Here is a 27,457-nt window from a genome sequence, read left to right on the forward strand (position 1 = left end):
AATTTAATTTTAATGTCTCTTCATGAATTGATTACCTCCTCGACTGCATTTCTGGGACAGTTTCAAATGGGAAATACTAAGCAGAGGCTAGAATATCTTCTGAAGAATTGCAGGTGAGGAAAATTGGCTTGGAAATTTATATTATCATACAGCAAAGAAAAGGAACGCTTCACAGAGGTTTAGAAAATGATCAGCTTCCTAATTAACTGAAAAAATAAGTACAAATTGTTTAACTTGGAAAAGTTACAATCTAAAGTTTTCATTTTGATAGTTGTTTTAGAATGAAATCAAATATAAGACCAAGGCACTTATCGCTTTCATAAACTTATCTCTCATGATGCTTTTTCTCTGATAAATGCAATTAAATAACGGTGAATGTAACTGTTAATTTATTTGAATATATTACAGTATATCCATTGACTTTAACTAACCTTGTCAAAATAAAGGCAAAGGATATTATTGTGGAAAAATTATAATTGCTACATTTTTGTCATTCACACCTTCCCACATTAGGTATGGTACAATGAAATGTAAGGTAATGCTTCTACTATGTTGTCTCAAACAGTTTTTGAGCTCTTGACTGGACCAGTTAAATTTTGCCTTTCCCTAAACTAGCCACCTGCACACAGTGAGTTAATGGTCTCAGTCACACTGTCATGAGAAGGCACTGGAATGGAGTTCCATAAAGGGAAAATAGAAATGGGAGATGGAGATAGGCTGAATAGAAATATTCCCATGGGTTCTGAGCAGATCGTCAACAAGACCTCTTGGCCAGGACAGTGGTGTGATACTGAGAGATCAAGGAAAATAAATCGTATTTATAGTAGAAATACACATACATAAATATACACCCTTGACATTTAATGTAATTTTATAAGGCAGAAGTTCATTTATTAAACAATCCGTTTAATGAAACAAAGTTAGTCAGAATGTAATCAGTGTTTACAAGGACAGCCCATCAGTTTCAGCAATATGTATCAACTCCAATGATGCTTGGTGAGAAGTCAGAAATCTCACCCTGAAATCTGACTTTATTACTAATCATTTTCATTTTATTCGGCAATTATCAGGTTGCAGTTTGTTTCTGTTACAGGCATTTAGGTTCACAGCCATGATTATCAACTCGTAAAGACTTAAGTGCATTTTTTTTTAAGTTGCTTTGACATCTGTCACAGTTTTACACTGCTTGTCTCTCAGCACTGTGGCCCTGGAAGCTTAATCTGTATAAAACAAATTAGCTCCCATCACTATATATTACACAAGATATTAAAATGATTCAGTTGTATTCTGAAATTGAAATGAGACTCCTGATAGGGTTAGATAAAGGAGAAAAGTCATGTGGAACATAAACTCAGACACAGACCAGTTGGGCTCAAGGGTATTTTCCCTTGCTGTAAATTTTATGTAACATGTTAACTTGTTTTAGGAAAGTGTTTTAAAACTGGAGTTTTAAATATTAAACAGAACATTACGTGAAAATGCCAGTTACAACATCTTATGAGAAAACTAACAAAGTCCAGTTTAACCAAAATGCTCAGTCTGGTGCTTGTAAATTCTTAACTTCTATATTTGCTCCATATTGCACTACACATATTAGCTGTTAATTAACTAATACCAAGCAACCATACGGCATGCCTCAGTGACTCTAAGCAGAGTATTACTCCAACGTTATGCCAAAAATGTCAACATAATTCTTCACATTTTTATTCATACTAGTATGACTAATTTAAAGAACGAAGACAATAAATAAAACACTGACACTTTGCTTGATTCATGGCATTCACTGATAGACTAAAAGAAAAGCAACTTTTAAAAATCTGACCACATTTCCTACACTTAACTCTTCCAATTGAATCAGAACGCTTCCTGCAGGTGTTAAATTCCATCATTATTTTAAAAATTACATACTTCATGATATCTGAATGCTAGCAGTTGCAATTAAAAAGCACAGAGGGGATAAAGCAGAATTGAACATACAATTCTGGAGGCAACTTGCATTAGGTCCATTTTTAAAACTTTGCACCATATCCAAGTGAACCAGATAAAACTCTAAATGTAATGACTTCTTGTAAGTTTCCACACAATATCAAGCAGGCAAGTACTTGTTGACTATAAGAATCATATCACTTATCACTAACAAACTCCCATTATCAGAATCACACAGATACGGTTTTCAGTGTTTCATCTGCAACAGATTATGAGGCCTATTTTCCTATGCTTTGTACCCTGCAAAGAAGAGAAAAGCAGAAGAAATAGTGGCAGAGATCTCTGCAACCAAATATCCATCCCCCAATTGCATTGCTTAGGATTTAGTGGATAACATCTGATGACAGAGGAAGCAGTTGAGTGCTTGCCTGAAGATCCTATGCAATTGAGGAAAGAACTATATAAAGGTATCTAATTTTCATCTATAAGTATTGGATTAATGACCGTTTCTAGACCCCTGAAGTACAAGTTCAACTTTCCTTTTCTCCCTTTAGATGCAGGGTACTGCTGGGAGTGAGTTATAATGGCTGATTTCCACCAAGAAATACAGAGTAGACGAAATTCTGTCCGGTGAGCCATAGCCTAAGTTTAAGGATCAGCTCAACCTATAGTGGTATGTGACAAAGTGAGACTCCCCGCAGGAGTGAGCCTCACTATCCTTCGTTTTGGAGTCAGTTCAAAGCTTAACACCTAATTTACAACATGCAGGTTAAGCTTCACTGCAAAACTGTCTCACACACACAAAATGTTGATTTCACGTGCACCCTTCAAAACTTTGGGATATAAATTGGGTAGGGATACTAAATGAGCACTGACATTAGGGCACCCTATTTCGACATCAGCTTAATTCTGTTTTCCATAAACTACATGGAACTGAATATCAAGTGGAGTGTAACCCTGCTGTTGATTTGCTGTTATCCATTTTCTATCACTGCTCAAGACAAAGTTATACCCCACAGTATCGAGAAAAATTGCAACCAATACAACAAGACTTCAAATTAGATAAAATGCATAATGTATAAAATATAGAAAATGCACACAAATTCTACAATTGAATACCTGGTGATAAATTAAAATGCAAATGAAATGTTTGGTTGAAGGAACAAAATATTGTTTGGGGTGAGCCATGTGGTGAATTATCCACTGTTCATTAATTTCAATTGCTTTTTAAAGACATTTTTCTTTTACAAACACAAGATGATATAATTTTCAGGTGCAGTGAAAATTCTTGGATTTACATAATTGAATATTTAATTGTAATATTCAGTGAAAGCATTTAAAAACCAAAAGATAATTCAGTTGTTCTATAAGCTGACTGAAAATTCACCATTGCCTCTAAGACAATGAGTGACAATGCTATAAGGGGCTGATTGTAATCTATTATTCTAATGTATCGTCTCAGGGAAATTACTTAATAACTTCAGAATCATGTCAGGAAAGGGGGGCAAAACTAATTTACATGGAAAAAAGCACCCGGTGGGAACACAGATAGGATAAAATGCTTACCTGTTGTATCATTTATCCTATTGTATTCTTCAACATGTTAAAACTTAGTCTAAGGCAGCAACTCCCCATGCCTGGTTTCTATTGAACTGTGGCTATAGTTTGTACATATATACATATAATAATTTTCTCTCTATACTGTACCGAATTGCCTATCCATTCAGGTCTAATCCAAATAAGATCTTTGGCAGGCACACTGCAGCATCCTTATAAGACTATATCATACTTTTAAAGATGATGTAACTTTTTTTTATGAAGTGGGAATATATTAGTCTCGAAATTATACAATATAACACTAATGTATTAATCCTGCACTATTTCAATAGTGACAGTAAGCTACGGTAACTGCCTCAATTAAAACAGTGTGCAGAATAATTACATACAACCCCAAGCTATAATTTCTAGGCTCTTAACTGCAGATCAGCTGGGAATGATATGAAAACTGGCCCATTTATTCAAAGTACTTAAGCAAATGAAATAGTCATTTATGACACTTGCAATGTCCCAACGCACAAAATAATAAAGGACTGATGTGGTACTCAGGGAATCGATGCAAGTGACAATTTATAACATTAAGGCAAGTACAGACACAAGTAATAACGTGATACACAAAATATCTGGGCAATAATTTCAACATTTCCTGTTTTGTTTTCAATACAAATGAACGAAGTGACACACTGATATGAAGTCATTTTATCATTTCTCCATGAACCTGAACTGCTGACTCTGAACACATTTCTCTTGTCATTTTTTCTTGTATATTTCTCTCTGACATGACTATTATGTATAGCAGCTGTACATACATCTTTTCAACGACAGCACACAGTGTAGAAGTTTTCAAGCAATAAAATCCAAAGCACAACTTTGTACAAACCAACTCCAAATTAAAACCCTCACCTCTTGTATCCACAAACCCAGGCTTTCACAGTGCAAGGCATACAACACTGGTTGCTGCAGGTTGCTTAGAGTAGTATGGCTAAATATTTAAATATGCTTCCAAAGCACAGTATTCAAATTATTTATAAAAGAAAATTTGTTATCCAATTCATTACAATAACCAATCTATAATAACTCTAGAAAGGTCAGAGAAAGTTATTGTTTAACAAGAAATGATATTACTGTCATTAATGTTATTAAGGAAATTGCAATAGAATTCTCAGGTGAAAATTATCGCAACTTTTATACAACTGTCAATTTCTCTGACCTTGCACTGGTCATCTGCATTAGCATAGGGATTTTGCTAACTTCCATAATGCTTCCCTTACAAAATATTACTTTGCTATTTGGCCTCTGCGGTCACCCATTTCCATCAAGCATTTTGTTGACTAGAAGAGGTGAGCTTTCTTCTTAAGTTCATTCCGCTTCCAAAGTGGTAGCCTGTCAAACTCCTGGATGGCCATATTAAATAGATGGTAAAAAACATCAGGGGCTAGATGACGCTAGAAGAGTAAATGATAAAGGGAAAACATTTGGTTATTAAAGTTTATTTGCAACAATGCTGAAGTTACATTTATTTATCTATGTTAGTTTATTTCGTCATTTGTTAATATGCACATTCCATAATTTTCTCAAACAAACTGACAAACTGGATGCTATTCCCTTTTTCAACAAAACTTTATCTAGTAAAAGTTCACTTCAGATATTATGTTTCAGTTTCGGTCATCTAGACACATCGAACAAAGGAAATTGTGCAGAGTTTCATAGTTAATCTACAGTGTCAGTAGACTGAGATAAAGAGTCGGGAAATGAGGCAGATGAGCAAGAACAAGTTATTAGGCGGAGTAGAAGTTAAATCCAGAATTTTACTTTCAGTTAAATCACAAGTGCCAGAACAAAGCCAGCATTGATACCAGAAAATATATTTCAAATAACGAATAAATCATAACAGCAAATCACTGCCTTATTTTAATAGAAACCAAAATGCTATGAGTGGGTGTTGCAGATTTCTGTGCAAGCATTGTTGGATGAAAAGAACAGTTTCCTTCATATCCTGTTATCTTTGCGATACAGAATATTGAACCTGATGCTTTGCCTTGAAATGAAACTCATATGTGCTGAACTGAAGACATCAAACGACATGAACGACATCATCCTGAAACACTTTCTTAAAAGGATCTAGTGACACAAGATTTTTTCCTCCAAGTGGTCACACATTTGAAAATTCAGAGCATTACAGGCCAGTTTATTAGATTTGGCACAAGTGCCCATTCCAATTCCCAAACAGCAACATTCATTCCCAATTCTTCATGCCATGATCTCACCTCCAGTCTTGTTCTGTCTACATCTCTTGGTAATTTGCTGCGTCCCCTGTTAGTCACTGCAAGTACTTGGTAAGGGTAAATCTACACAATAGAAGAAAAATTATATTGGTAAGGGAAATTCAATTTGATCTACTTATCTTCATTAAGTTTTTCAAATATGCATCCTTTTAGAACTGCTCATTCTAATCTATAGAATATGACATTGTTATAATCCTGGTAGAAATCAATAACTTCTGAAAGATATTAAAATTTCCAGATGCTGACGGGAATGATCCATTAAAATATTTTGTCAGAACCCACAGACTAAAGCAACACTATTCTAAACACTATTCAGAAATGTATAGTCTCAACCACAGAAGAGGTTTCTATTTAACTTTCAAAATAACAAAAAATATCCCTTGGAGGCTATGTCTCTTAAAAGGACACTTCATTCTCCAGAAACCAGTATAAAATGGTGATCTTTCTTTTTAAGTTCATTCTATTTCCAACATGGTACCCTGTCAAAAACTCCTACCTCCAGAGTGCTGACAAGAATTAACAGTAGGCATAGACTTTATAAAACCTTGAATTTACTTTATCATTCAATAAGATCAAAGTTGACATGATTGTGGTCAAATTTTCAGGCTGCCACCTCATAGCACTTGCTTCCTTTCTTTTCCTTTCCCAGCTGGATATTTCTAATCCCAGAACTGACTTTCACAGTGAGGGATAAATTGGTGATTCTCCCCTCTAGCCAAAGTAGGTGAATGTCCCAGTCTCGATTGAAACCTCATGAACTTGATCTCTTCAAACTGAATGTGCACAGCCACCCACTTTTTGGATGGTGACTAACAGAGCCAGGACTAACGGCCTTCACCTTGCTGCCATCTCTCTTTGTTTCCCATGTTCTTGCAGACTGTCCTGTTCTTACGTTCATAGCTATTTTAAGATAACCTGAAAACTCAGTTTACAATTATTTCCTTTGATCTGTTTCATTCTCAAAAGGCAACCTCCATGGCAACAGGAATCACATGGGATCTGCATCCCGTTAGAAAGGCTAATCAGCTATTGTGTGAATCCCACAACTCCATTCTATTTTGGAATTAAATATGCAGTTTAACAAGTGTAGTCATTAAAAATCTGACGTTCCTAGCACCTCCCTGTGTCTTGGAGATTTACAGTCTATTCACTAACAACACAGTTATAGAATCCTCCTTTAAACAACTGTATTGTACCTGTTATGGACCAGACCAAACTCCCTCAAAATATATTAAGAGGACAGCCTAGACCCTATCATGTTCTTATTTTAAAGGTAAGTGTAAGGTGTTGCATTCCAGATGCAGTTCAATTGGTCAAACTACTAAACTTTAAGCAAAACACATTTATCTCTCCACCCTGGAGGCTCCCTGCCTTCAGTCCTGATGAAGGGCTTTTGCTCAAAACGTCGATTTTCCTGCTCCACAGATGCTGCCAGACTGGCTGTGCTTTCCCAGCACCACTCTAATCTAAACTCTGATTTCCAGCATCTGCAGTCCTCATGTTTGCCATTTAAGCACACTGTATCTTTACACTACAGTTAAAATACAGACAAAATAAAAATAAAATGAAATGAAAGAATTAGCTTAACTGTAATTCTACCAAAATGCTTAATATAGTATATATTAATTAATAATATATACTATTAACGGTTCCAATTAGTAACATCTCATAAACATGTCAGTAAAATAGATTGTCTCATATGTAATGCTAGCAGCAGGAAGAGAACCCCAGCTTTCAGAGAGGAATAAAAGGTTCCACAGCCAGCTTCATGACCCCAGCAACTGCTGAAAGCTAAATCCAAAAACCCTGGTTCCGCGGGAGCTTGATCCCACCCATTCAGGCTACTTCTATTGTTCTAAACTCTAAAAACACCTGAAAGCCTCACCAGCTGTTTACCCTATTGCCTTTGAGCAGACTGCATGATACCTCTGTTTCAACCTTTCTTCATGTAAAAAAGAAGAAAATACACCTCTTACAGCCATAGTATTATCACATACAACTCAAGGCTGTTGTTGGGCAGAATTCAAACAGTTAATGTGATCCCTTTCATTTCTGCATTTTACTATCAATTAAAGATACAGTCCCAAAGCATGGCAATTGTGCAAACTTCACATCATAACCACTCTCCAGCAATTGCTTAAGTGATAAGTGGGCAGCCCAACACAGTGTAAAAAATAAGGTTGGTGCATTTGTAACTATCTTCAGCCAGAAATGTCATTTGGATGATCCATCTAGACCTTCACTAGACATCCCCAGATTGTCAGTCTTCTGCCAAGTCATTTCACTCCATGAAACGGTTAGAGACACTGGATATAGCAAAGACTATGGGCTCCAATAACATTCCAGCAATAGTACCAAAGACTGGCCAAGCTTCTCCAGTACAGTTACAACACAGACATTAATGTCCTGTACACAAAAAGTAGAACAAATTCAACTGGGCCAATGACCATCCCATCAGTCTGATCTCAATCATCCATAAAGTGATGGAAGGTGTCATCAACAGTGTTATCAAGCAGCACTTACTTAATAATAAACAAAATCAGAAATTGCTGGAAAAACTCAGCAGGTCTGGCAGTATCTGTGGAGAGAAAACAGAGCTAACGTTTTGGATCCAGTGACCCTTCTTTTTGGCTTACTTATAAAGACTTGCTCACTGATGCCCAGTTTGGATTCCATCAGGGCTACTCAGCTCCTGATCCCATTACAGAGCTGAATATCAAAGGTGAGAGCAATTGCCCTTGACACCAAGGGCATTTGACTGAGTGTGGCATCAAATAACCTGACCAAAACTAGAGTCAGTGGGATTCATGGAGAAAACTCTCCACTGACTGGAGTTGTACCTAGCACAAAGGAAGATGGTTGTTGTTGCTAATCATCTTAGCTCCAGGATATCACTCCAGGATATCACTGCAGGAGTTCCTCAGTGTACTGTCCTAGCCCCAACTATCTTCAGTTGCTTCATCAACGACCTTCCATTCTTCCTAAAGTCATTTTGGAGATGTTCATCAAAGACTACACAGCACTACCAGTGACTTCAGATACTGAAGCAGACCATGTCCAAATGCAGCAAAACCTGGACAATATCCTTTTGCTGACAAGTAGCAAGTAACGTTCATGCCACACTAATGTCAGATAATGACTATCCCCATCAAAAGAGAAGCTAACTATCTATCACCCTTTGGCATTCAATGGCCTGACCATCACTGAATAAATATCCTTGGAGTTACTATTGATCAGAAACTTAAATGTACTAGCTATCTAATACAGTGGCTATAAAGACAGGCTAAAGAATAGATATCCTGTGGTAGGTAATCCACCTCCTGACTCGCCAAAGCCTGCCCACCATTTACAAGGCACAAGTCAGGAGTGTGATGGAATACTGTCCACATGCCTGGATCAGGGCAGTTCCAACTATGACAAAGTAATCCACTTGAATGACATCATATAGCCAAATATTCACATATTCCACCATCAATACTCACTAGCAGTAGTGTGCACCATCTGTAAGAAGCACTGTAGAAATTCTCCACAGATCCTGAGACAGTATCTTCCAAACCCACAACCGCTACCATCTAGAAGGGCAATTGCAGCAGATACATCGGAACAAAATGATCTTCAAGTTTCACCTCTAACCACTCACCATCCTGATTTGGAATTATATTGCTATTCCTTCAGTGTCACTGGTCAAATTCTGCAACTCACTCCCAAACAGCATTGTGGGGATACCAACACCAACACCAAATGGACTTCAGCAGTTTAAAAAGGCAGCTCGCCTTCTCCAGGGCAACTATAGGCAATGTTGGCCTGGTCACGAATACTAATACCGCATGTATGAACATTAACAAAAAGGAAGTCCTATCCAAAAAAAAATAGCATTCGTAATGTTTTGACAATGAACTCACTACATCAAGTATTTTTACCAATCCCTCCTTTTTTGACTCATGTCACCAATGTGAAATCCCCATCAACACTCTTATACAGCCAACCAGAGTCAGCAGTTCTTTATTGGTAACAGTGCTAGTGGGAAAGCAGTAGTTGCTGCCAGTACTGCACCCACCAGAGGCCAAAGTTCAAGAGTCACCCAGCCACAAGTTAGGTGCCTTGATGTGGTGGGTCACTGGTCAGGGAGTCTGCGCCCATTAAGCAATCTTCGCAATGCAGAGTCCCTCAATAAGTGCCTTTGAGCAAGGGATCCTGACTAGGCTTACTTCTTGGCTTCTCACTTGGCAAATCCCCATTTAGGGCCTCAACTGGAGGTGGGCCTGGACCTTCCTGCTGTAGATTTAGTCAGGGTAGAGTTAGGAAGAAAGCAGTGACTCCACCTTCTACACTTACACCTGTATAAATGCGCCCACCTACAAATTTGACACATAGGAAGATATTAAATTCCACTCAGGTTCTCAACTACATACCTAATCATAGGAGGCTGACAAAGTTAGCTGTATATTAATGAGATTCTGCAATAAAATGGAAACAGAAAATTTTGGAAAGACTCAACAAGTCTGCAGGCCTCCACGAAGACAGAAATAAAATTAATATTTGGTTTCAAGTATAATCCTTCTTCATTCATTCAACACAAAACATTGACTTTATTTCTCTCCCCACAGCATGCTTGGCTGAGTGTTTCCAATATTTTCTGTTTTAATTTTCGCATCTGCCATATTTTGTTTTTATTTAAATGAAATGCAAGTCTTGACTTGGGACCTACGTTAATAGGAGATTAGCATAACGTTCACTCAGTTATCAGGGTCATTTCTACCAAATGTTTTGTCTATTTAATTACTTTCAAATTTATTTTACATGTCCATTTTCAACAGGTTTTCTCTCCGTGCAAACCTATTTGCCAAAGGGAATTCAAAACAAATGATCATTTCTAAAAGTGATGCACAAATCGAGCGTTATAGTGAAATAACGCACTGGAATAATAGGAGGATGTGGGCTAACTCGCCATGTAGTTTTAAGTTTATAATCTTGCCTATGATTTCGGAGAGGTTATCTGTTTGGAGTACACCCTTTCTCCACAGGAAGAACTTGAAACTTTTGTACACCTAACAGAACTGATAATCTGGAAGTACGCCAATTAGTCTAGGAAACACCAGCCGATTTTTTTTGCTTACTTTAGTTATTCTTATCATATGCAGTCAACTTTTTTAAAAAATTATCGGTGTACAATTTTACTGATTTTTGTAGACTTGCCTTTGGCTCCAGCATGTTAGGCATTGAAACTCCCCTGTCCATCCTTGTTCCTTGAACAGTTCCATCCTGTGTTGGCTGTCAAAGGTAGAGAGAGAAATAATGGCTGTGTGTCAATAACAATCACTAAGGTTCAGAGAACTAAAATACATTTGCTGTAAGCTAGCTTGTTCTAATAAAGATAACAGTATTTTTCCTCAAAGAAAAACTGACCCACAAATGATTCTATACAATCTACAGTCTTTTACAAAAGGCAGTGTTGCAAAATCAACTAATGCTTTGTTGTATTTATGAATTAAAAGTACTATCAGAATTAATATGATAGAAATGCAGCATTATAGTGAATTTAAGTTATTTTACAATGCTCTACAATAGCAGTATGAACAATGCAATTTAAATACCTTTGGTTTTACCACCAAAGCTTTATTATGATTTCTGCTAATGTCAAAAAGAAAATCTAACTTCAAAGGTAGAAAATTCTTTCAGGGTCAAAATGCGATTTATTTTTGAAATGCTCAGGTAAACTCAATTGGCTTGGTGAGTTTAATTTGCATGATTCCAATTTCTTAATCAAATAATCTAACTTTCCAAACCATAGCTCATTTGAGTACTATATATGGAAATATTACATGGAGTCAACTGGAGAGGAAGTTGACCTACTGTTTCAGCATATTTTCCAAGTGGAACAAAATATAAACAAAATTATGGGCTAAAATCCAAAGTTAAAGAATAAATAAAAACCTTCATGGTGTGCATTTTTAAATATACTTGAATAACTGTATGCATATTTGGATTTGCAGTTGGTGGAAGAACCAAAATTTGCAATGATATTCTCAAGCATTATCCTTATCCTGGCCTAGTTTCCTTGAAGCAGATGTTGTGTACAATTACTCATATTAAACATTTAAAAGTCAAAGTAGTAATATATTTTGACATTACAGTTAACACTACTTAGTGCATTCTGATGAAGCTTTGTACACATTATTCATTGCTTCTTCTCATCTATAACTAAATGGTCTTATTGAATATAAAAATTCTTAGATTTTATTTCAAAGTAATTAGGCTAAGAATCATTACAAAATATTCTTGACTGGCGTCTGGATTATTTGAAGTCAGTTATTACATGAGTTTATGCATCTCCTCAGCATGCACAAAAAAAGTGTAGGTACTATGGTTTAAAAAGTAAGCTTTTCCTTTTTACGTTTAACGTATTTTTTGACCTTCTTAATGGCATCAACATACCAGCGTTTCTGAAAAAGAAACAAAAATGAAAGCTATTACTTTGGTGCTCAGCACCTTTGTATATGTTATTACGTTTTCTTTAATTATTGAAAATTTACATATCAATGCATTTTGAGTCCATTATACTAACTCAGTTCTACTAACCAGGTTCTACTTGTCTCTATGTGTGACTTCATCTATAGTAGGATGGGTGGTAGACACTACTCACAATCAATACTGCCCATTACTAACCTCCAGAGATACAGCAGCCACACCAGCTTAGTAAAACATACTTCTGCCAGGCAATCATTCTATGCAATTTAGAATCTTTAGGATTAAGTTCAAAGGCAGTTCTCACACATGGGCCATCTGGTTCAGACAGAAGAACTCCACCTCTCCTCAGCTGTTATCCCTGCCTATGTCTGAAGCATTTTGATAAAACTCTTATCTCTTCTGCTTCAAGAGAAATGTTTTTCTACATTATAAAATTGGATCAGACATGTAGTTATATCAATGTATTAATTTGCAGTGTGGTAAGAAAGATTAAGACTTATTTGTTTATTTTTACGGTCAAAATTGGTTCTAAAATAAAATTGTCTTTATTGACTGATAAGGCCCTTAACCATGCTTGATCTCACATCAGTTTTCCAATATTAACCTTTGACTCCTTTGCCACTGAGGTCTTCACTCAGGATTGTCTAATGAATTCAGATGAAATTTCACTAATTATTGCTTACTGCAGATATCAACCCATTGTAAATAAACAGTTTAATACCTTTATTAAAATAACAAAGAAGTGAATTAAGCACCCTGATTTTCAAAGAACTCTATTTCAATTATTGATGTGTGTGTCCAGGTATTATGTACTAGTGAGCTATTTGGCTACGAGTTAATCACAGTCAATCCAGTTCTCATCAAACACTGAACAAACGTACAAGTTCTAACAGCACTCACTGAATAAAGATCAAGGACAGTAATCCGGACTGATTTTATTCTCCTTTGTCATCCACCTAGCTGAGAATTCTGTCATTTCAATTTCCCACAACGCTGAACAGGAGCCACCACCTGTTCTGCTTCCAACTGATAGGTGGCAGTGCCAAGCTGTTTTAGTAAAAGGAAACTCAGACATGCAGCTACAGCCTCTAACACTTGCTTCAGCAATAATGTAGCATATAATGCTAACTTTTAAAAAGATTACTCTTCCCTATACTTTGTGAGCAACACAATTTAAAAAGGCAGTGTTATTAAAATAGGCTGGGCATAAATTAAAATCCAGAAGCTGTGGTCTAAGCATAGTATTTGATGTCAGTGAGAAGCAGGAATGATAATTAAAAATCATTTCTTTCAGAAAACGAAATAGGATTTCCATTAGAACAATGTGAAGCACGACATGCTGTTGAATGGCAGGTCTTTGATATCTGGGGCAGTGCCAAGTACTTTCTTGAAAGTTTGGAGGGAAGACAGGAAGATGTTTTTTAATTAAATATGGATGCCACATGCTAAATTCTGGTACCTAGTTGCCTGGGATGTTGATAAAACATAGAACAGGAAATGACTATTCACTCCACCAAGTCCACTTCCAAGTAGCACTGTAGGATCACTGGGTTACAAGGAGTAGGGATAGGGATAGCAATGCAACCATTTAATGTGGCACTAGAAAAGCTTAACAGGTCAGGCAATATCCAGGGAGCAGGAGAATTGACATTTCAGGCATAAGCCCTTCATCAGGAATTTATGCCCAAAACGCTGACTCTCCTGCTCGTCAGATGCTGCCTGACCTGCTGTGCTTTTCCAGCACTACAATTTTTGACTCTGACTCTCTCAGCACCTGCAGTCCTCACTTTCTCTCATCCACTTACTGTGGGCAAATTATGTTCAGTGTGATTTAACAGAATTCTGACAAATACTTGGAGTAAGGGTAAACTGTAACACCTGGACTATTTTCTGGAAGAGAAGTTTAAACACATGTATAAACTGAGCAGAAATATTCATGTGAAAGGCATACCTACCTCTGACAGTTTCTCCTACGTCACTGTAACTGTCGTATTGTGTGAAATCTGTGGATTGTGGCTACCAGGACAAAGGAAAGCAGAATCAAAGTCTTAACAGATAATTGTATTCTGCCAGTTATTATAGCTTGATTACAACATCATCATGCTTTACTATAAAGACATACAAAGAATGCAGAGAAAGCAGTCAGACTTAACCAATTCCTTTTATTCCTTTTGACTGACTGCATTTGCAATTGAGAAGTAAGAGATAGCAGCAGACAACATTGTGGAGCATGAGATCTCAACACTCATTCTTGTGTGGTATTTGTGGTATTTTTGCGAAAATACTTCGGAACATGATTGGAAACACTGGAACTATGAAAGTAGGGAGAGGAGGGGGATTAGGTAGACCAATCAGCTAATGAACCATGTACATGCATTATTAGGAAGTTTCAACAAAGTACTTAATAGCAAAGCACAAGCAGCACGCAACCCCACTCTGACTGGAGGCAATGGCAATGCTGGAGGACCTTGGTGTATGAGTCAATATTCTCTGATGAAGTCAGATTATGGCTCACAAATGTTCAAAAACCTACAAACTGGGTTAAGACCTGTTGTGTCTGATAAAATGTATGCCAGAATTTCAAAGCCAGTGAAAGAGAAAGATTGCAATATTTTGCACTAAACAGTAGCAGATGTTTGTTAAATAAATGTACTAGGCAAGCACATTTACACTACATGTTGTGAAGATCACTTCCTACTCGAGATCAGGCTAGAGCTAAAACATTTGCTCCAGAATCAACCTTTGATGAGTCAGTAATTTATTTTGGATGGCTGCTAAATTAAACATATACCATGTACACTCTTACCAGCTTCATGTACGAGCTCATCAGCTTCTATTGAAATGGGAAATAAAAATTTGCATTCTTTTAGGTCTCAATTGTGCTCCTATGGGGAGTTCTCATTGGGGCTTTCAAAGAGGTTCCTCCTGAATTAGCAATGGTGACAATTTTTTAACCTCTACAATTAACAAATATCGGCAAATTCTGCTGGAAGACAATCAGATACTTTCCAACTTGAGTATTGTAGCAGTAGCCTTCCATAGATGGTAATGAGCAGAGAGAGGGGGGCACATTTTAATGTAGGCAACAGGGGACCTAGCCTTCAGACGGAGAGTTAGTGAGAGCCCTGTGTCATCATTTCAGGAAGGGGTGCTGCATTTAATGCCAATCAAACACTGAACTGAGCAGTGGCAGGTACCCAAGATCAAGGATGCTCCATTTGGAAGAGGGTATTTCACTCCCATTCACCTGCATTTTGCCCTCTCACTGCATACCATGACTGCTGGGGAGATGGTGGCTGTTGGTACTAGTGCACTCACCTGATGCGCAGGATTAAGGAAGGACTTAGACAGGTAAAATTACCCGATTTTACAGGACCATCCTACATACGAGGCCGGAGTCCAAGAGAGTAAAGATCTTGGAGTCCCGGGGGTAGTGACATTGATCTTGGGATAAGCAGTGCATCCAATGAGCAGATGGAAAGAAGAGCTGAAAAATGTGTTGCTGGAAAAATGCAGCAGGTCAGGCAGCATCCAAGGAGCAGGAGAATCGACGTTTCGGGCATAAACCCTTCTTCAGGAATGAGGAGGGTGTGCCAAGCAGGCTAAGATAAAAGGTAGGGAAGAGTGACTTGGGGGAGGGGCATTGGGAATGTGATAGGTGGAAGGAGGTTAAGGTGAGGGTGATAGGCCGGAGAGGGGGTGGGGGCAGAGAGGTCGGGAAGAAGATTGCAGGTCAAGAGGGCGGTGCTGAGTCTGAGGGTTGGGGCTGAGATGAGGTTGGGGATGGGAGGGGAAAAGAGGAAGCTGGAGAAATCTGCATTCATCCCTTATGGTTAGAGGGTTCATAGGTGGAAGACGAGTCGGTCTTCCTCCAGGCGTCGTGTTGCTATGGTCTGGCGATGGAGGATGCCAAGGACCTACATATCCTTGGTGGAGTGGGAGGGGGAGTTAAAGTGTTCAGCCACAGGGTGGTTGGGTTGGTTGGTGCAGGTGTCCCAGAGGTGTTCTCTGAAACGTTCCACAAGTAGGCGGCCTGTCTCCCCAATGCAGAGGAGGCCACATCAGGTGCAGCGGATGCAGTAAATGATGTGTGTGGAGGTGCAGGTGAATTTGTGATGGATATGGAAGGACCCCTTGGGGCCTTGGAGGGAAGTGATGGAGAAGGTGTGGGCGCAAGTTTTGCATTTCTTGCGGTTGCAGGGGAAGGTGCCGGGAGTGGAGGTTGGGTTGGTGGGGGGTGTGGACCTGATGAGGGAATCGCAGAGGGAGTGGTCTTTCCAGAATGCTGCAGGGGTGGGGAGGGAAATATATCTCTGGTGGTGGGGTCCGTTTGGAGGTGGCGGAAATGATGAAGGATAATACGATGTATCTGGAGGTTGGTGGGGTGGTAGGTGAGGACCAGTGGGGTTCTGTCCTGGTGGTGATTGGAGGGGCGGGGTTCAAGGGTGGAGTGCGGGAAGTGGAGGAGATGCAGTGGAGAGCATCATTAACCACGTCTGAGGGGAAATTGCGGTCTTTGAAGGAGGAGGCCATCTGGGCTGTTCGGTATTGGAATTGGTCCTCCTGGGAGCAGATGCGGTGGAGGCGAAGGAATTGGGAATATGGGATGGTGTTTTTACAGGGGGCAGGGTGGGAGGAGATGTATTGTAGGTAGCTGTGGGAGTCAGTCGGTATATAGTGAATGTCGCCCGAGAGAGAAATGGAAAGGTCTAGGAAGGGGAGGGAGGAGTCTGAGACGGTCCAGATAAATTTGAGGTCGGGGTGGAAGGTGTTAGTAAAGTGGATGAACTGTTCAACCTTCTCGTGGGAGCACAAGATAGCACCGATACAGCCATCGATGTAGCGAGGAAAAGGTGGGAGGTGGTGCCAGTGTAACTGCGGAAGATGAACTGTTCCACATATCCGACAATATGCCCCACACCAGCCCCACACTAGGTCCCAGCTCCCAACCAAACCATACTTTCACCATCCCTCCAGACATCCCCCTCTCTGAGGGTGAAAGATCAGTCCTCAGTAGAGGCCTCACCTTCATCCCCCTACGCTCCCAGATTAACGAGTTCAACACGTGTCGATACATCGAACAATTCTTCCGTCGCCTTCGGTTCCGCGACTACTTAATCAGCCAGGATTTTCGCCCACCCTCTGGCAACCCTTTCTCCGGCCTCCAACACACCCCATCCACCTGGACACCCTGTGCTGGCCTCTTACCCGCCCTCGATCTCTTCATAGCCAACTGCCGCCGCGACATTAACTGCCTCAACCTCTCCACCCCTCTTACCCACTCCAACCTTTCACCCTCACAACGTACAGCCCTCCACTCCAACCCAATCTCACTATCAAATCAGCAGACAAGGGAGGCGCGGTGGTAGTTTGGCGCACTGATCTTTACATTGCTGAGGCTAAATGCCAGCTCACGGACACCTCCTCCTACTGCCCCCTTGACCATGACCCCACCTCCCACCACCAAACCATCATCTCCCAGACCATCCATAACCTCATCACTTCAGGAGATCTCCCATCCACTGCCTCCAACGTCATCGTCCCACAGCCCCGCACCGCCCATTTCTACCTCCTGCCCAAAATCCACAAACCTGACTTCCCTGGCCAACCCATTGTCTCAGCCTGCTCCTGCCCCACCAAACTCATATCTGCATACCTCGACATGGTCGTGTTACCCTTAGTCCAAAAACTCCCCACCTACGTTCGGGCCACCACCAACGCCCTCCAGCTCCTCCATGATTTTCGCTTCCCCGGCCCCCAATGCCTTATCTTCACCATGGACATCCAGTCCCTATACATCTCCATCCAAGGCCTCAAACAAAGCCCTCCACTTCTTCCTTTCCCGCTGACCCAGCCAGTACCTTTCCACTGACACCCTCCTTTGACTGACTGAACTGGTCCTCACCCTGAACAAGTTCTCTTTCCAATCCTCCCACTTCCTCCAAACCAAAGGATAAGCCATGGGCTCCCGCAAGGGCCCCAGCAATGCCTGCCTCTTCGTCGGATATGTGGAACAGTTCATCTTCCGCAGCTACACTGGAACCACCCCCCCACCTTTTCCTCCGCTACCTTGATGACTGTATCGGTGCTACCTCGTGCTCCCACGAGGAGGTTGAACAGTTCATCCACTTTATTAACACCTTTCACCCTGACCTCAAATTTACCTGGACCATCTTAGACTCCTCCCTCCCCTTCCTAGACACTTCTATTTCTACCTCGGGCGACCGACTCAACATGGACATTCACTATAAACCGACCGATTCCCACAGCTACCTAGATTACACCTCCTCCCACCCTGCCCCCTGTAAGAACGCCATCCCATATTCCCAATTCCTTCGCCTCCGCTGCATCTGCTCCCAGGAGGACCAATTCCAACACCGAACAGCCCAGATGGCCTCCTTCTTCAAAGACCGCAATTTCCCCTCAGACGTGGTTAATGATGCTCTCCACTGCATCTCCTCCACTTCCTGCTCCTCCGCCCTTGAACCCCGCCCCTCCAATCACCACCAGGACAGAATCCCACTGGTCCTCACCTACCACCCCACCAACCTCCAGATACATGGTATCATCCGTCATCATTTCGGCCACCTCTAAACAGACCCCACCACCAGAGATATATTTCCCTCCCCACCCCTATCAGCATTCCGGAAAGACCACTCCCTCAGCAACTCCTTCGTCAGGTCCACACCCCTCACCAACCCAACCTCCACTCCCGGCACCTTCCCCTGCAACCGCAAGAAATGCAAAACTTGCGCACACACCTCACCCTCAGTTCCCTCCAAGGCCCCAGGATCCTTCCATATCTGCATTCACCTGCACCTCCACACACATCATTTACTGCATCCGCTGCACCCAATGTCGCCTCCTCTGCATTGGGGAGACAGGCCGCCTACTTGCGGAATGTTTCAGGGAACACCTCTGGGACATCCCGCACCAACCCAACCCAACCACCTGAACACTTTAACTCCCCCTCCCACTCCGCCAAGGACATGTAGGTACTTGGCCTCCTCCATCGCCAGACCATGGCAACACGACGCCTGGAGGAAGAGAGACTCATCTTCCGCCTAGGAACCCTCCAACCACAAGGGATGAATGCAGATTTCTCCAGCTTCTTCATTTCCCCTCCCCCCACCTTATCTCAGTCCCAACCCTCGAACTCAGCACCGCCTTCTTGACCTGCAATCTTCTTCCTGACCTCTCCGCCCCCACCCCCTCTCCGGCCTATCACCCTCACCTTAACCTCCTTCTACCTATCGCATTCCCAACGCCTGTCCTCCCAAGTCCCTCCTCCCTACCTTTTATCTTAGCCCGCTTGGCACACCCTCCTCATTCCTGAAGAAGGGCTTATGCCCAAAACGTCGATTCTCCTGCTCCTTGGATGCTGCCTGACCTGCTGCGCTTTTCCAGCAACACATGTTTCAGCTCTGATCTCCAGCATCTGCAGTCCTCACTTTCTCCTAGATGGAAAGGAAGCCCAAATACCCATGCCCAATAAATATTCACACATCTAAAGCTACAGGGCTGCCCTTGTAAGGTCAAATCCCCTGAGCTGCAGTAAATAGTGATCTGTGCAGGATGGAGCCCCTTAAGGACATTAATTGAATTCATTTAATTAAAAATCCAATGACTTTCCTGAATGCATGGAAAATGCTTGTCCTCTTAATTCAACTATTGTTGTGGCTCCTCTGAGTTATTCTCCTAATTAATATCAAAATAGGGAAGTTTGTTGTATAAATTCCCCAAGCATCCTTACTGTGAGAATTCCATTGGGTTAAGCTGCTTTCAAACCCAGAGCTGGCTGGACAGTAGGTCAATTAACTGCAACACAAATTCCTTTCTTCTGGTTTCATTGCAGTTAAAGAATTATTGTGATAAAAATGAAATAGCAAGTCATTGGCATTAATGCTTAAGCTTCAATATTATAGTAATCCCATCAGTATAAATTCTACTAATTAAGTAGTTCACTCCATTGCATACATTGGACCAATACAAGAAACGCATTTTTTTTTATATGGGTGTTCGTTCTGATACAGCTGTCATTTATTTTCAACATTCTTAGAACTTTCAGGAATATTTTGGCATAGGTGCACAAAACACTGCAAATGCATTTGCTGTAACTTTATTGCACCAATCCTTCTTTCATCATCATCTAATTCCAAATTACAAAGTGTGCCAGTCACAATTTTAACTTGTCACAAATAATTCCAAACTGGCAGGTATGGAAGTACCAGAGTTGGGCTTAAAGTCTTATATGTAGAGGAAATGAAATAGTAAAAAGGAATACCAGCTGACATCACTTGCCACTTACAGAGTGTGATATGTATAGTCTTGCCTTACCCTATGTAGCCCATTTCTTCCATAACCAGGGAGGGAAGATGTTTTGGATGCAGAAGCATGCAGAGCTGCGGACAGCAAGGTAAAGGTACATTAGATCCTCAGAAGTCAATGCAATGTATCAAAAAAATACAACTTGAGATAATACTCTAACTACAGGCTTCAAGCATCAAATCCAAGTATTCAATGACTGCATTATTTCAAACCATGAAGAGTCCACACAACTTGAAGCAATTGATGAGTTGCTTTATTAAATCGCAAGGTTTTTTTAGTGTAGTTAGGTATAGCTATAATGTCTCTAGAGCAATGGACAAATAGACATGGACATACTTGAAAATTAAATAATGTTATCAGCAATAGTAGTATGCCATTCTTTAAATGTACATTGATTTGCAAGTATGAATTGTCTTTCAGAATTTAGTACTTATTGGTTGGGATAAGGATAGAAGACAACATCGGTAGCTCTCCCTGAATAAGTTGCAGACACAGATGGTCTTCCAAATTTTCAAATTCCTTTCTTCTTTGCCATTTTTGTCAGTCTTTTCCCTTCTCAAGTTCCCACCCAACTCTTTAATTTGCTGCTCACCTCACTACTTTACCTCCTGTGTTCCAGCATCCAGCTTGTTTGTTGCAAATATAGTTGTGATGCACTGTCCACCGCCACATCCTCTGCTCCCTGAGATGGAAGGACTGCCTTGATTGATCACTGTCCAGACCTCTGACTGATATCTGTACAGCTCCCTGACTGACCTAACGGTAATCTAACTCAACTGGTTGCTCTGGTCCTGTAGCCTTGACCATTTCCCACTCCGCAGACTGTAAGGATACACAGTCACTGACCCTGATCACCCCAAATAGCTGACTGACCATGCCTGAACTCTTGGACTGACTCTTGAACAGTCAGTCCTTGACTGGCTCTAATAGGATCTCTTGACTGATGACAATTCCCTTGGACTCCACTGAGGACTATTCCTCTTAAAACTTGAAAAGGTGGCCATTTGGATGAAGTACATGTAGTAGGTTTGCTGTGTAAGCTGCTGGTGTATGGTATGGATGTGACAATGGTGTCACACGGTGACATGTCCACCCTTTAAGTGATCATTGCTGACAACCATAATAAGCTGCCCGGCTTTGTGTATGCGCTAGAAGGCAAGACAAGTCAGAGATGCTATGAGCATCCAAGTGGCTGTAACGTGAGCGAGTGCCAAGAGAGTAAACTAAGAGCCTTGTGATGCATCCAGCTCCAATGCACGGGATGCATGGCTGTCCCAGTGCACAAAGTGCCTGGTAGCAGCATTACAATGAAAGTTGCGAACTACAGACATAAATTGTATTCTAAATGAGTCAGAGACGATGTGGTGCAGCTGGCGTACATCCAATGCCAACCTCCTTGGATGAAGAATGCAGGTGGTAGTTACCCATGGCATGTGCCCTGACATGTTATATTGGGTGTGAGAATAGAAAATTGTATATAAATGATATACAATTAGATAATAGTGAGACAGTCATACATGCAAGTCAGCCTCTTGTCACTCATGAGAGAGATTCTCATCTTCCTGTTAAAACCGTGGATGGAAAATCAAACTTCTTTCTCTCAGAGACGTCAAGATTTTAATTTTTCAGTTGGTGCTGCATTTACATACTAATTTGCCATTGCCCATGTTGTTCCAGGGCTGGGATGGTTCTGCCCTGTGGAAATCTTTCACAGGTCAGAATGAGATGTTAAACTTAGGCAGTGAAGGATTTTGCACAATATTCCTCCCCAAGAGCGGCCGAGAATGGAAAATAATTGAGCAAATCAGAGAGATACTCGCCCCCTTCTCACCACTACATACTTGTTGAAAAGGTTCATTACTCACTCACAGTCAAAAGCCCTCAAATAGTTAATTATTTCACATTTAGGAGCCTCAACCTGTCAATCTTTCACTTCCCCAATGATTTATCTTTCCAACTGAAATAAAAATTAGCTTGTTGCTTGAATGGGCAACCTGCCTGCCATATTGGGAAGTGATTTACATTTACCCTAGTCTGGGGAAAATATTTGCACAGAAGCCAATAAAAGTCACCTTCCCTTCAACACCACCCCCGACCCCTTCCTCCACTGACCCTTACAACCATGAGGGAAAAAGAAAAGGACTTCCCTTTGTTAGATGTTGGATCCTCCTGAAGAGTAGGCCTCAATTGCAAACTTTAGGATCCAGAAGCTGCGAACCTCTGATTGGCTGGCACTTTCTGATGAGCCAAGACCCTAATATTATGACATGCCAATCTCAGCTCAAACCAAGTGGTATACAATTTGCCAAACGTTCTTGGCAGTGGGTGTAGCGAGTCAGTCAACACTTAAAATGCCCACACACCCACAGTTAGTCTGAGACAAGCAAACTCTTGGCTTCTGTTTCCTACCACCACTGTCTTTTTTCCCTAAGCTGCTGCTGCTGTTGTTTATTTTCCATTAGAGTATATTTGTATAAAACTTAAGAGCAAAATTAATGTTAAGATGCTATCATATTGTTGTTTTAGAAATAAAAATATGCTCCTTGAGCAAAGAGTGAAAAAGTGAGCAGCACACATTTCTTGAGTGTGAGAGTAATATTGACTGTCACTATAGTCCGGAATCACAAGCTTCAAACGGTAAACCAAAGTGTTGAAATATTGCATTATTTGAAACTGTGAGAAAAAGAACATATAATTTGAAGTACTTTGATTGGTTGTTTTGTTAATCCATGATTTTTCATTGTATTTATAGGTTGGTGATACAGTTGTGCTGGATAAAGTATTTTACCAGATCTTAGGGAGTTACAGAGGGATCACTCATTGCTACAACACTCTCAGAAGATTTCTAATTAGTAACAGTTTTCAAAGTGGTAACATGGAATAATAATATTTGGAAAAAATAATAGTGATGTTATGACTGACACTACGTTAGATACTCTCGGCTTCATCCACAAAACCTTAGGGCAGCTTTCGTTTATAGTGTGAACATTAAGACACTAAAAGAACAAGCTGGTAGCTCATCAAAGTCCAAATTTGTGTAGCTGCATTCTTTCCTATTTTTCAGACCTTCCTCCCACACACCTACTAATCTACTATTGAAAGGGTGCAAGGGTAACCTGCTCCAAAAACTCCTGTCAGAGCTAATGATGCAGAGGATGGCATGGAGTGATTCACCCTCTCTTTCACCATCTGTCTCTCCACCAAAGTTGATGCACCCTTTTTGCACCTCCAGTGACTAAAACGTGACTGCCACATCCACTGCCTCACCTTTTGCCCCCCTTCAGCCGCTAGAATTCCCAATCCCTCTCCAACCAGAATGCCTGGTTTAAGTCAGGGCGGCATCTTCCTTCTTCTCTGCATATGTGTGACCTCAACAGCGACCACTACTTGTCTCTGTCACTGCTGGGACTGCAAGAGCTGCCAGTCAACCTGATCCACCATCAGATCTTCAGGGTGTTCATTCTGAGGGGTGGTAGTCCCACTCTAAGCTCATTAAGGGTACTCTCAGTGCAGGCTGCTGACTCACTTTTTGACTGGGTTGAAGTGAGGACAATCTCCCCAGTAGAATTCATCTCTTGCTGTCTCCTCTTGGATAAAGTTAGAAATCACCTAACACCAGGTTATGGTCCAACAGGTTTAATTGGACGCACCAGCTTTCGGAGCGCTGCTCCTTCAGATGGAACTGCGCTCCGAAGGCTGGTGCTTCCAATTAAACCTGTCGCACTATTAACCTAGTGCTGTATGATTTTTAACCAATCCAATCCAACACCAGCATCTCCAAATCATGACTACTATCGACTCTTCTTGGATAGACTGAGATGGATCATCATCTGTATGAAAATAGCATAAAGTCCATCCACACAGGAGTTTGACATCTTAAATTAACTGATATTATTTAGTTGTGGCTTATCAAAATGACGACATTTTAATCCTGTTATTGCTTACTGCAATCTCTTTAATAAAATCAACTTTTAATAACATCAGTGTGGCTAATCAGAATGTCCCAACAATTCACTTATTTCTGAAGCACTGAATATTTAATTAAAAATATTCCAGCAATATTTATTATCAGCAAACATTTTATGGAGACCAAATCGCATGGAACTACTTAAATCATGGACATGATTAAACACAGATTTAAAGTGATTGCAATAGGCAAACATAGGATTTTTCAATTTTAAACATGGCTATTTCTAATCAGTGAACCAAGCTGAATAATGTTAGTGCCATCTTAGAAAACATGATGCTTTGAGGCAACTTTACAATATGATGAAGCTCAACTGTAAGTAACATTAAAATAAATTAGTAAGTCCTCCTGTGCAATGGCCCATACCAAAAGATGAAGAATTGATTGAGAAGCTATTCATCTCACACATTTAAAGAAAGATTTATATTCTTACATGCATTCCCTGCAGAATCATAACGATGTCTGAACTGGACGTCAGCAGAGAGAGCTTGAGATGCTAATCGGGCTTGCTTCTCCTTTTCCAACTCTTCCTTCAGGATCAGCTTCCCGAGGCCTGACTGGATCTGGACAATTACAAAAACAAATTCCAAAAATAAACGAACCAGAATCTCTGAACAGCATGTAGCTTCAGTAAGTAGGAGTTATTGTGCTGAATTTAGCTAAACATTGCTTGGGTTTTCCCTGTGGACTATATTCCTTTTTGAACATAGCTTACTTTGAACTGCTTCAAAGGTAAGAGTACAAACAGAAGCAGTGGTATGTTTTGGGCAGGAATACAAGACAAACAATTCTATTTTGATTAAGAATTCATTTCCTTTACATTAACCCAAGCAATACTGAAGGAAAATATTAGCAACTGTTGATGGCAACCTGAGTAAAGTGACCTGTCTTGTTAGCTTCTCAGTTATATAGGGGGGAATCCTTAAATTGAAAGGAAGAATCTCAAAGCTTTGCATTTATTTATGACCTTGTGTCTGTCACATCCTCAGGACAACCTAAAGCACTTTACAGACAAATAATTACATTGGAAATGTATCAATTGTCATAATGTAGGAACCATCACAACCAATTTGCTCAGGATGTTCACAAACAGCAATGCAACAAATAACCAACTCATCAATGTTAGGTATTGGCTGAAGATAAATGAAGACCCAGGCACCCGGAGAACTTGCCAGCTCATCTTTGAACAATGCCAAAGGATCTTTAATCTCCCCCTAAGAGTACTGGCAATGCTTTGAGAAATGCTGGGGTTTACTAGTACAGTTACATGAAAGATGTCAGAAAGGTGGTGCAAAACTATTGAACCAAACCAGAGGAAGGGGGCAATGGTACTGACGGCAGATTGTTTAATGAAAAATAGTTAAGCTAAAAAAGTGCACAAGTACAGACAAATTGGAAAATATCTTTCAACAGGATTAATGGGCGATATCTGACCAATTGAGTGTTGGCTGAGTGTCTCAGCCTCCTTTTTATATCAGCTTAACACCAAGGGCTAGACACACAGAACAAACACTCAAGAACACATACTAATTATTAACACATAACCAGACACAAAGATCAGAATGGTTCTTGGTTGTTTCTTTAACCTTATCGACTTATAAATGGTAAAAGCTGAGCCTAAAAATGCCAATCCTTCAACAGTACATTCTAACTGCTCCTAGATGCCACAGGTCAGTCATACTTTGCTAAGTTGCTCCTCCTGGAGTTGTCGACGTCTGAGCTTTTCCTCATCTTCCTCTTCTCGTTCACTCCCCCGCCTCCTATCTGCTCCTGGTAATGACAAAATACAACTTCTAAAAATTGTGACAATATATATTGGCAGAGGTATACATGGTTTGTGTCGCTTTAAAACCAAAGAGGGTGGATGCCTGATGGCCCAGCTCCAACTGAGAGGGCTTTGTGAATTGGATTTTAGACAGGAATGAGTTCATGGGATTTTAATAACTTTCTCTCCTCAAAAGATTTATGGGCAGTGATTTTTGGCTGTTGCATTAATCAGGTGATTTGCTGGGCATTGTGGTCATATCATCCAATCATGACCATATCCATGAAAGGCCCAATCCAACTTGGCAGTTGGATCTCAAATGTGTGAAATGGGCTCTCAGTGGCAGTGAGTGAGTTAGGTTGGGCATTAAGAAGGCAAACACACAGAGTCTGCCAACACACCAAAGTACTTTTGAAGAACCAGGGGAGTAGGAAACTTCCTCTTGGTGGTGTAATAGTAACAAGAGAATAAAATAATTCAGCCCATGTTAGCAACTTTAAGGATCCTTTAAGGATTCCTGGTTAGGCTACTCTGTGCCAAGGACAAATGAACAGGTTATGTACACCAGTTTATTCTTGAAGGCTGATACAAAGTCCTATACTGGGAGTAGAACCACATTTGAAATAACCACCATATTCTCCCAACTGATCTAGGCGAGAGTGCTAGCTACCAATCAATTACATTATGCTCGCCTTGGCCAACCAATGGGTTATAACATGTTTGCCAACTGCCCATTTTCCAGCATAAGTGGAGCAGTAAGCAGATGAAAATCACACGTGTACAGTCCTCATAATTTATGAGAGAATCCCCTTTATGATCAAAAATGTACTAAATCTAAACATACCTGAATCATCTTGGGTTCTCCTTACTTCTTCAGGCCTTCAAAGTTGGGTGCAAAGGTCAACAGGAATCTTACCCTCACCAAAAAAAACCTGAGTGCATTACTTAGTGGCATGTGCAGTTACAGTAATAGGCAAGGGATTTGTGAGAATTTGTAATGAACTCAACACGGCATCTTTCACTGTTTTGAATTACTGCTGCTGTACGTGGCTGTAAGGATGAGTAAAATACAAACTTCTGAGGTGTGTAAAGTAGCAGTGAGTAACAGTGCTGGTGCCCATTGACAAAACAGTTCGTTCGTCAAGATAGTGAAAAGGTGAA

The 27,457-nt window shown here is 40.5% G+C and overlaps 1 protein-coding gene across 1 annotated transcript in view; it reads right to left on the minus strand.

Annotated features, from left to right (window-relative positions):
* Window positions 1-279: 279 nt before the first annotated feature.
* The window catches only part of ablim1b (actin binding LIM protein 1b), a 252,406-nt gene continuing 225,228 nt past the window's right edge, over window positions 280-27,457 (minus strand). The window contains exons 16-23 of the mRNA XM_060841799.1: window positions 26,213-26,301; window positions 24,965-25,094; window positions 20,574-20,638; window positions 14,188-14,252; window positions 12,163-12,211; window positions 10,965-11,039; window positions 5,751-5,831; window positions 280-4,928 (exon numbers count right to left, since the gene is read on the minus strand). Of these exons, the coding sequence (XP_060697782.1) occupies window positions 4,815-4,928; window positions 5,751-5,831; window positions 10,965-11,039; window positions 12,163-12,211; window positions 14,188-14,252; window positions 20,574-20,638; window positions 24,965-25,094; window positions 26,213-26,301 (668 nt within the window). The 3' untranslated portion in view covers window positions 280-4,814. The remainder of the gene's footprint in view (window positions 4,929-5,750; window positions 5,832-10,964; window positions 11,040-12,162; window positions 12,212-14,187; window positions 14,253-20,573; window positions 20,639-24,964; window positions 25,095-26,212; window positions 26,302-27,457) is intronic.

Source organism: Hemiscyllium ocellatum, chromosome 22 (assembly GCF_020745735.1).
Source record: "Hemiscyllium ocellatum isolate sHemOce1 chromosome 22, sHemOce1.pat.X.cur, whole genome shotgun sequence".
Taxonomy (NCBI): Eukaryota; Metazoa; Chordata; class Chondrichthyes; order Orectolobiformes; family Hemiscylliidae; genus Hemiscyllium; species Hemiscyllium ocellatum.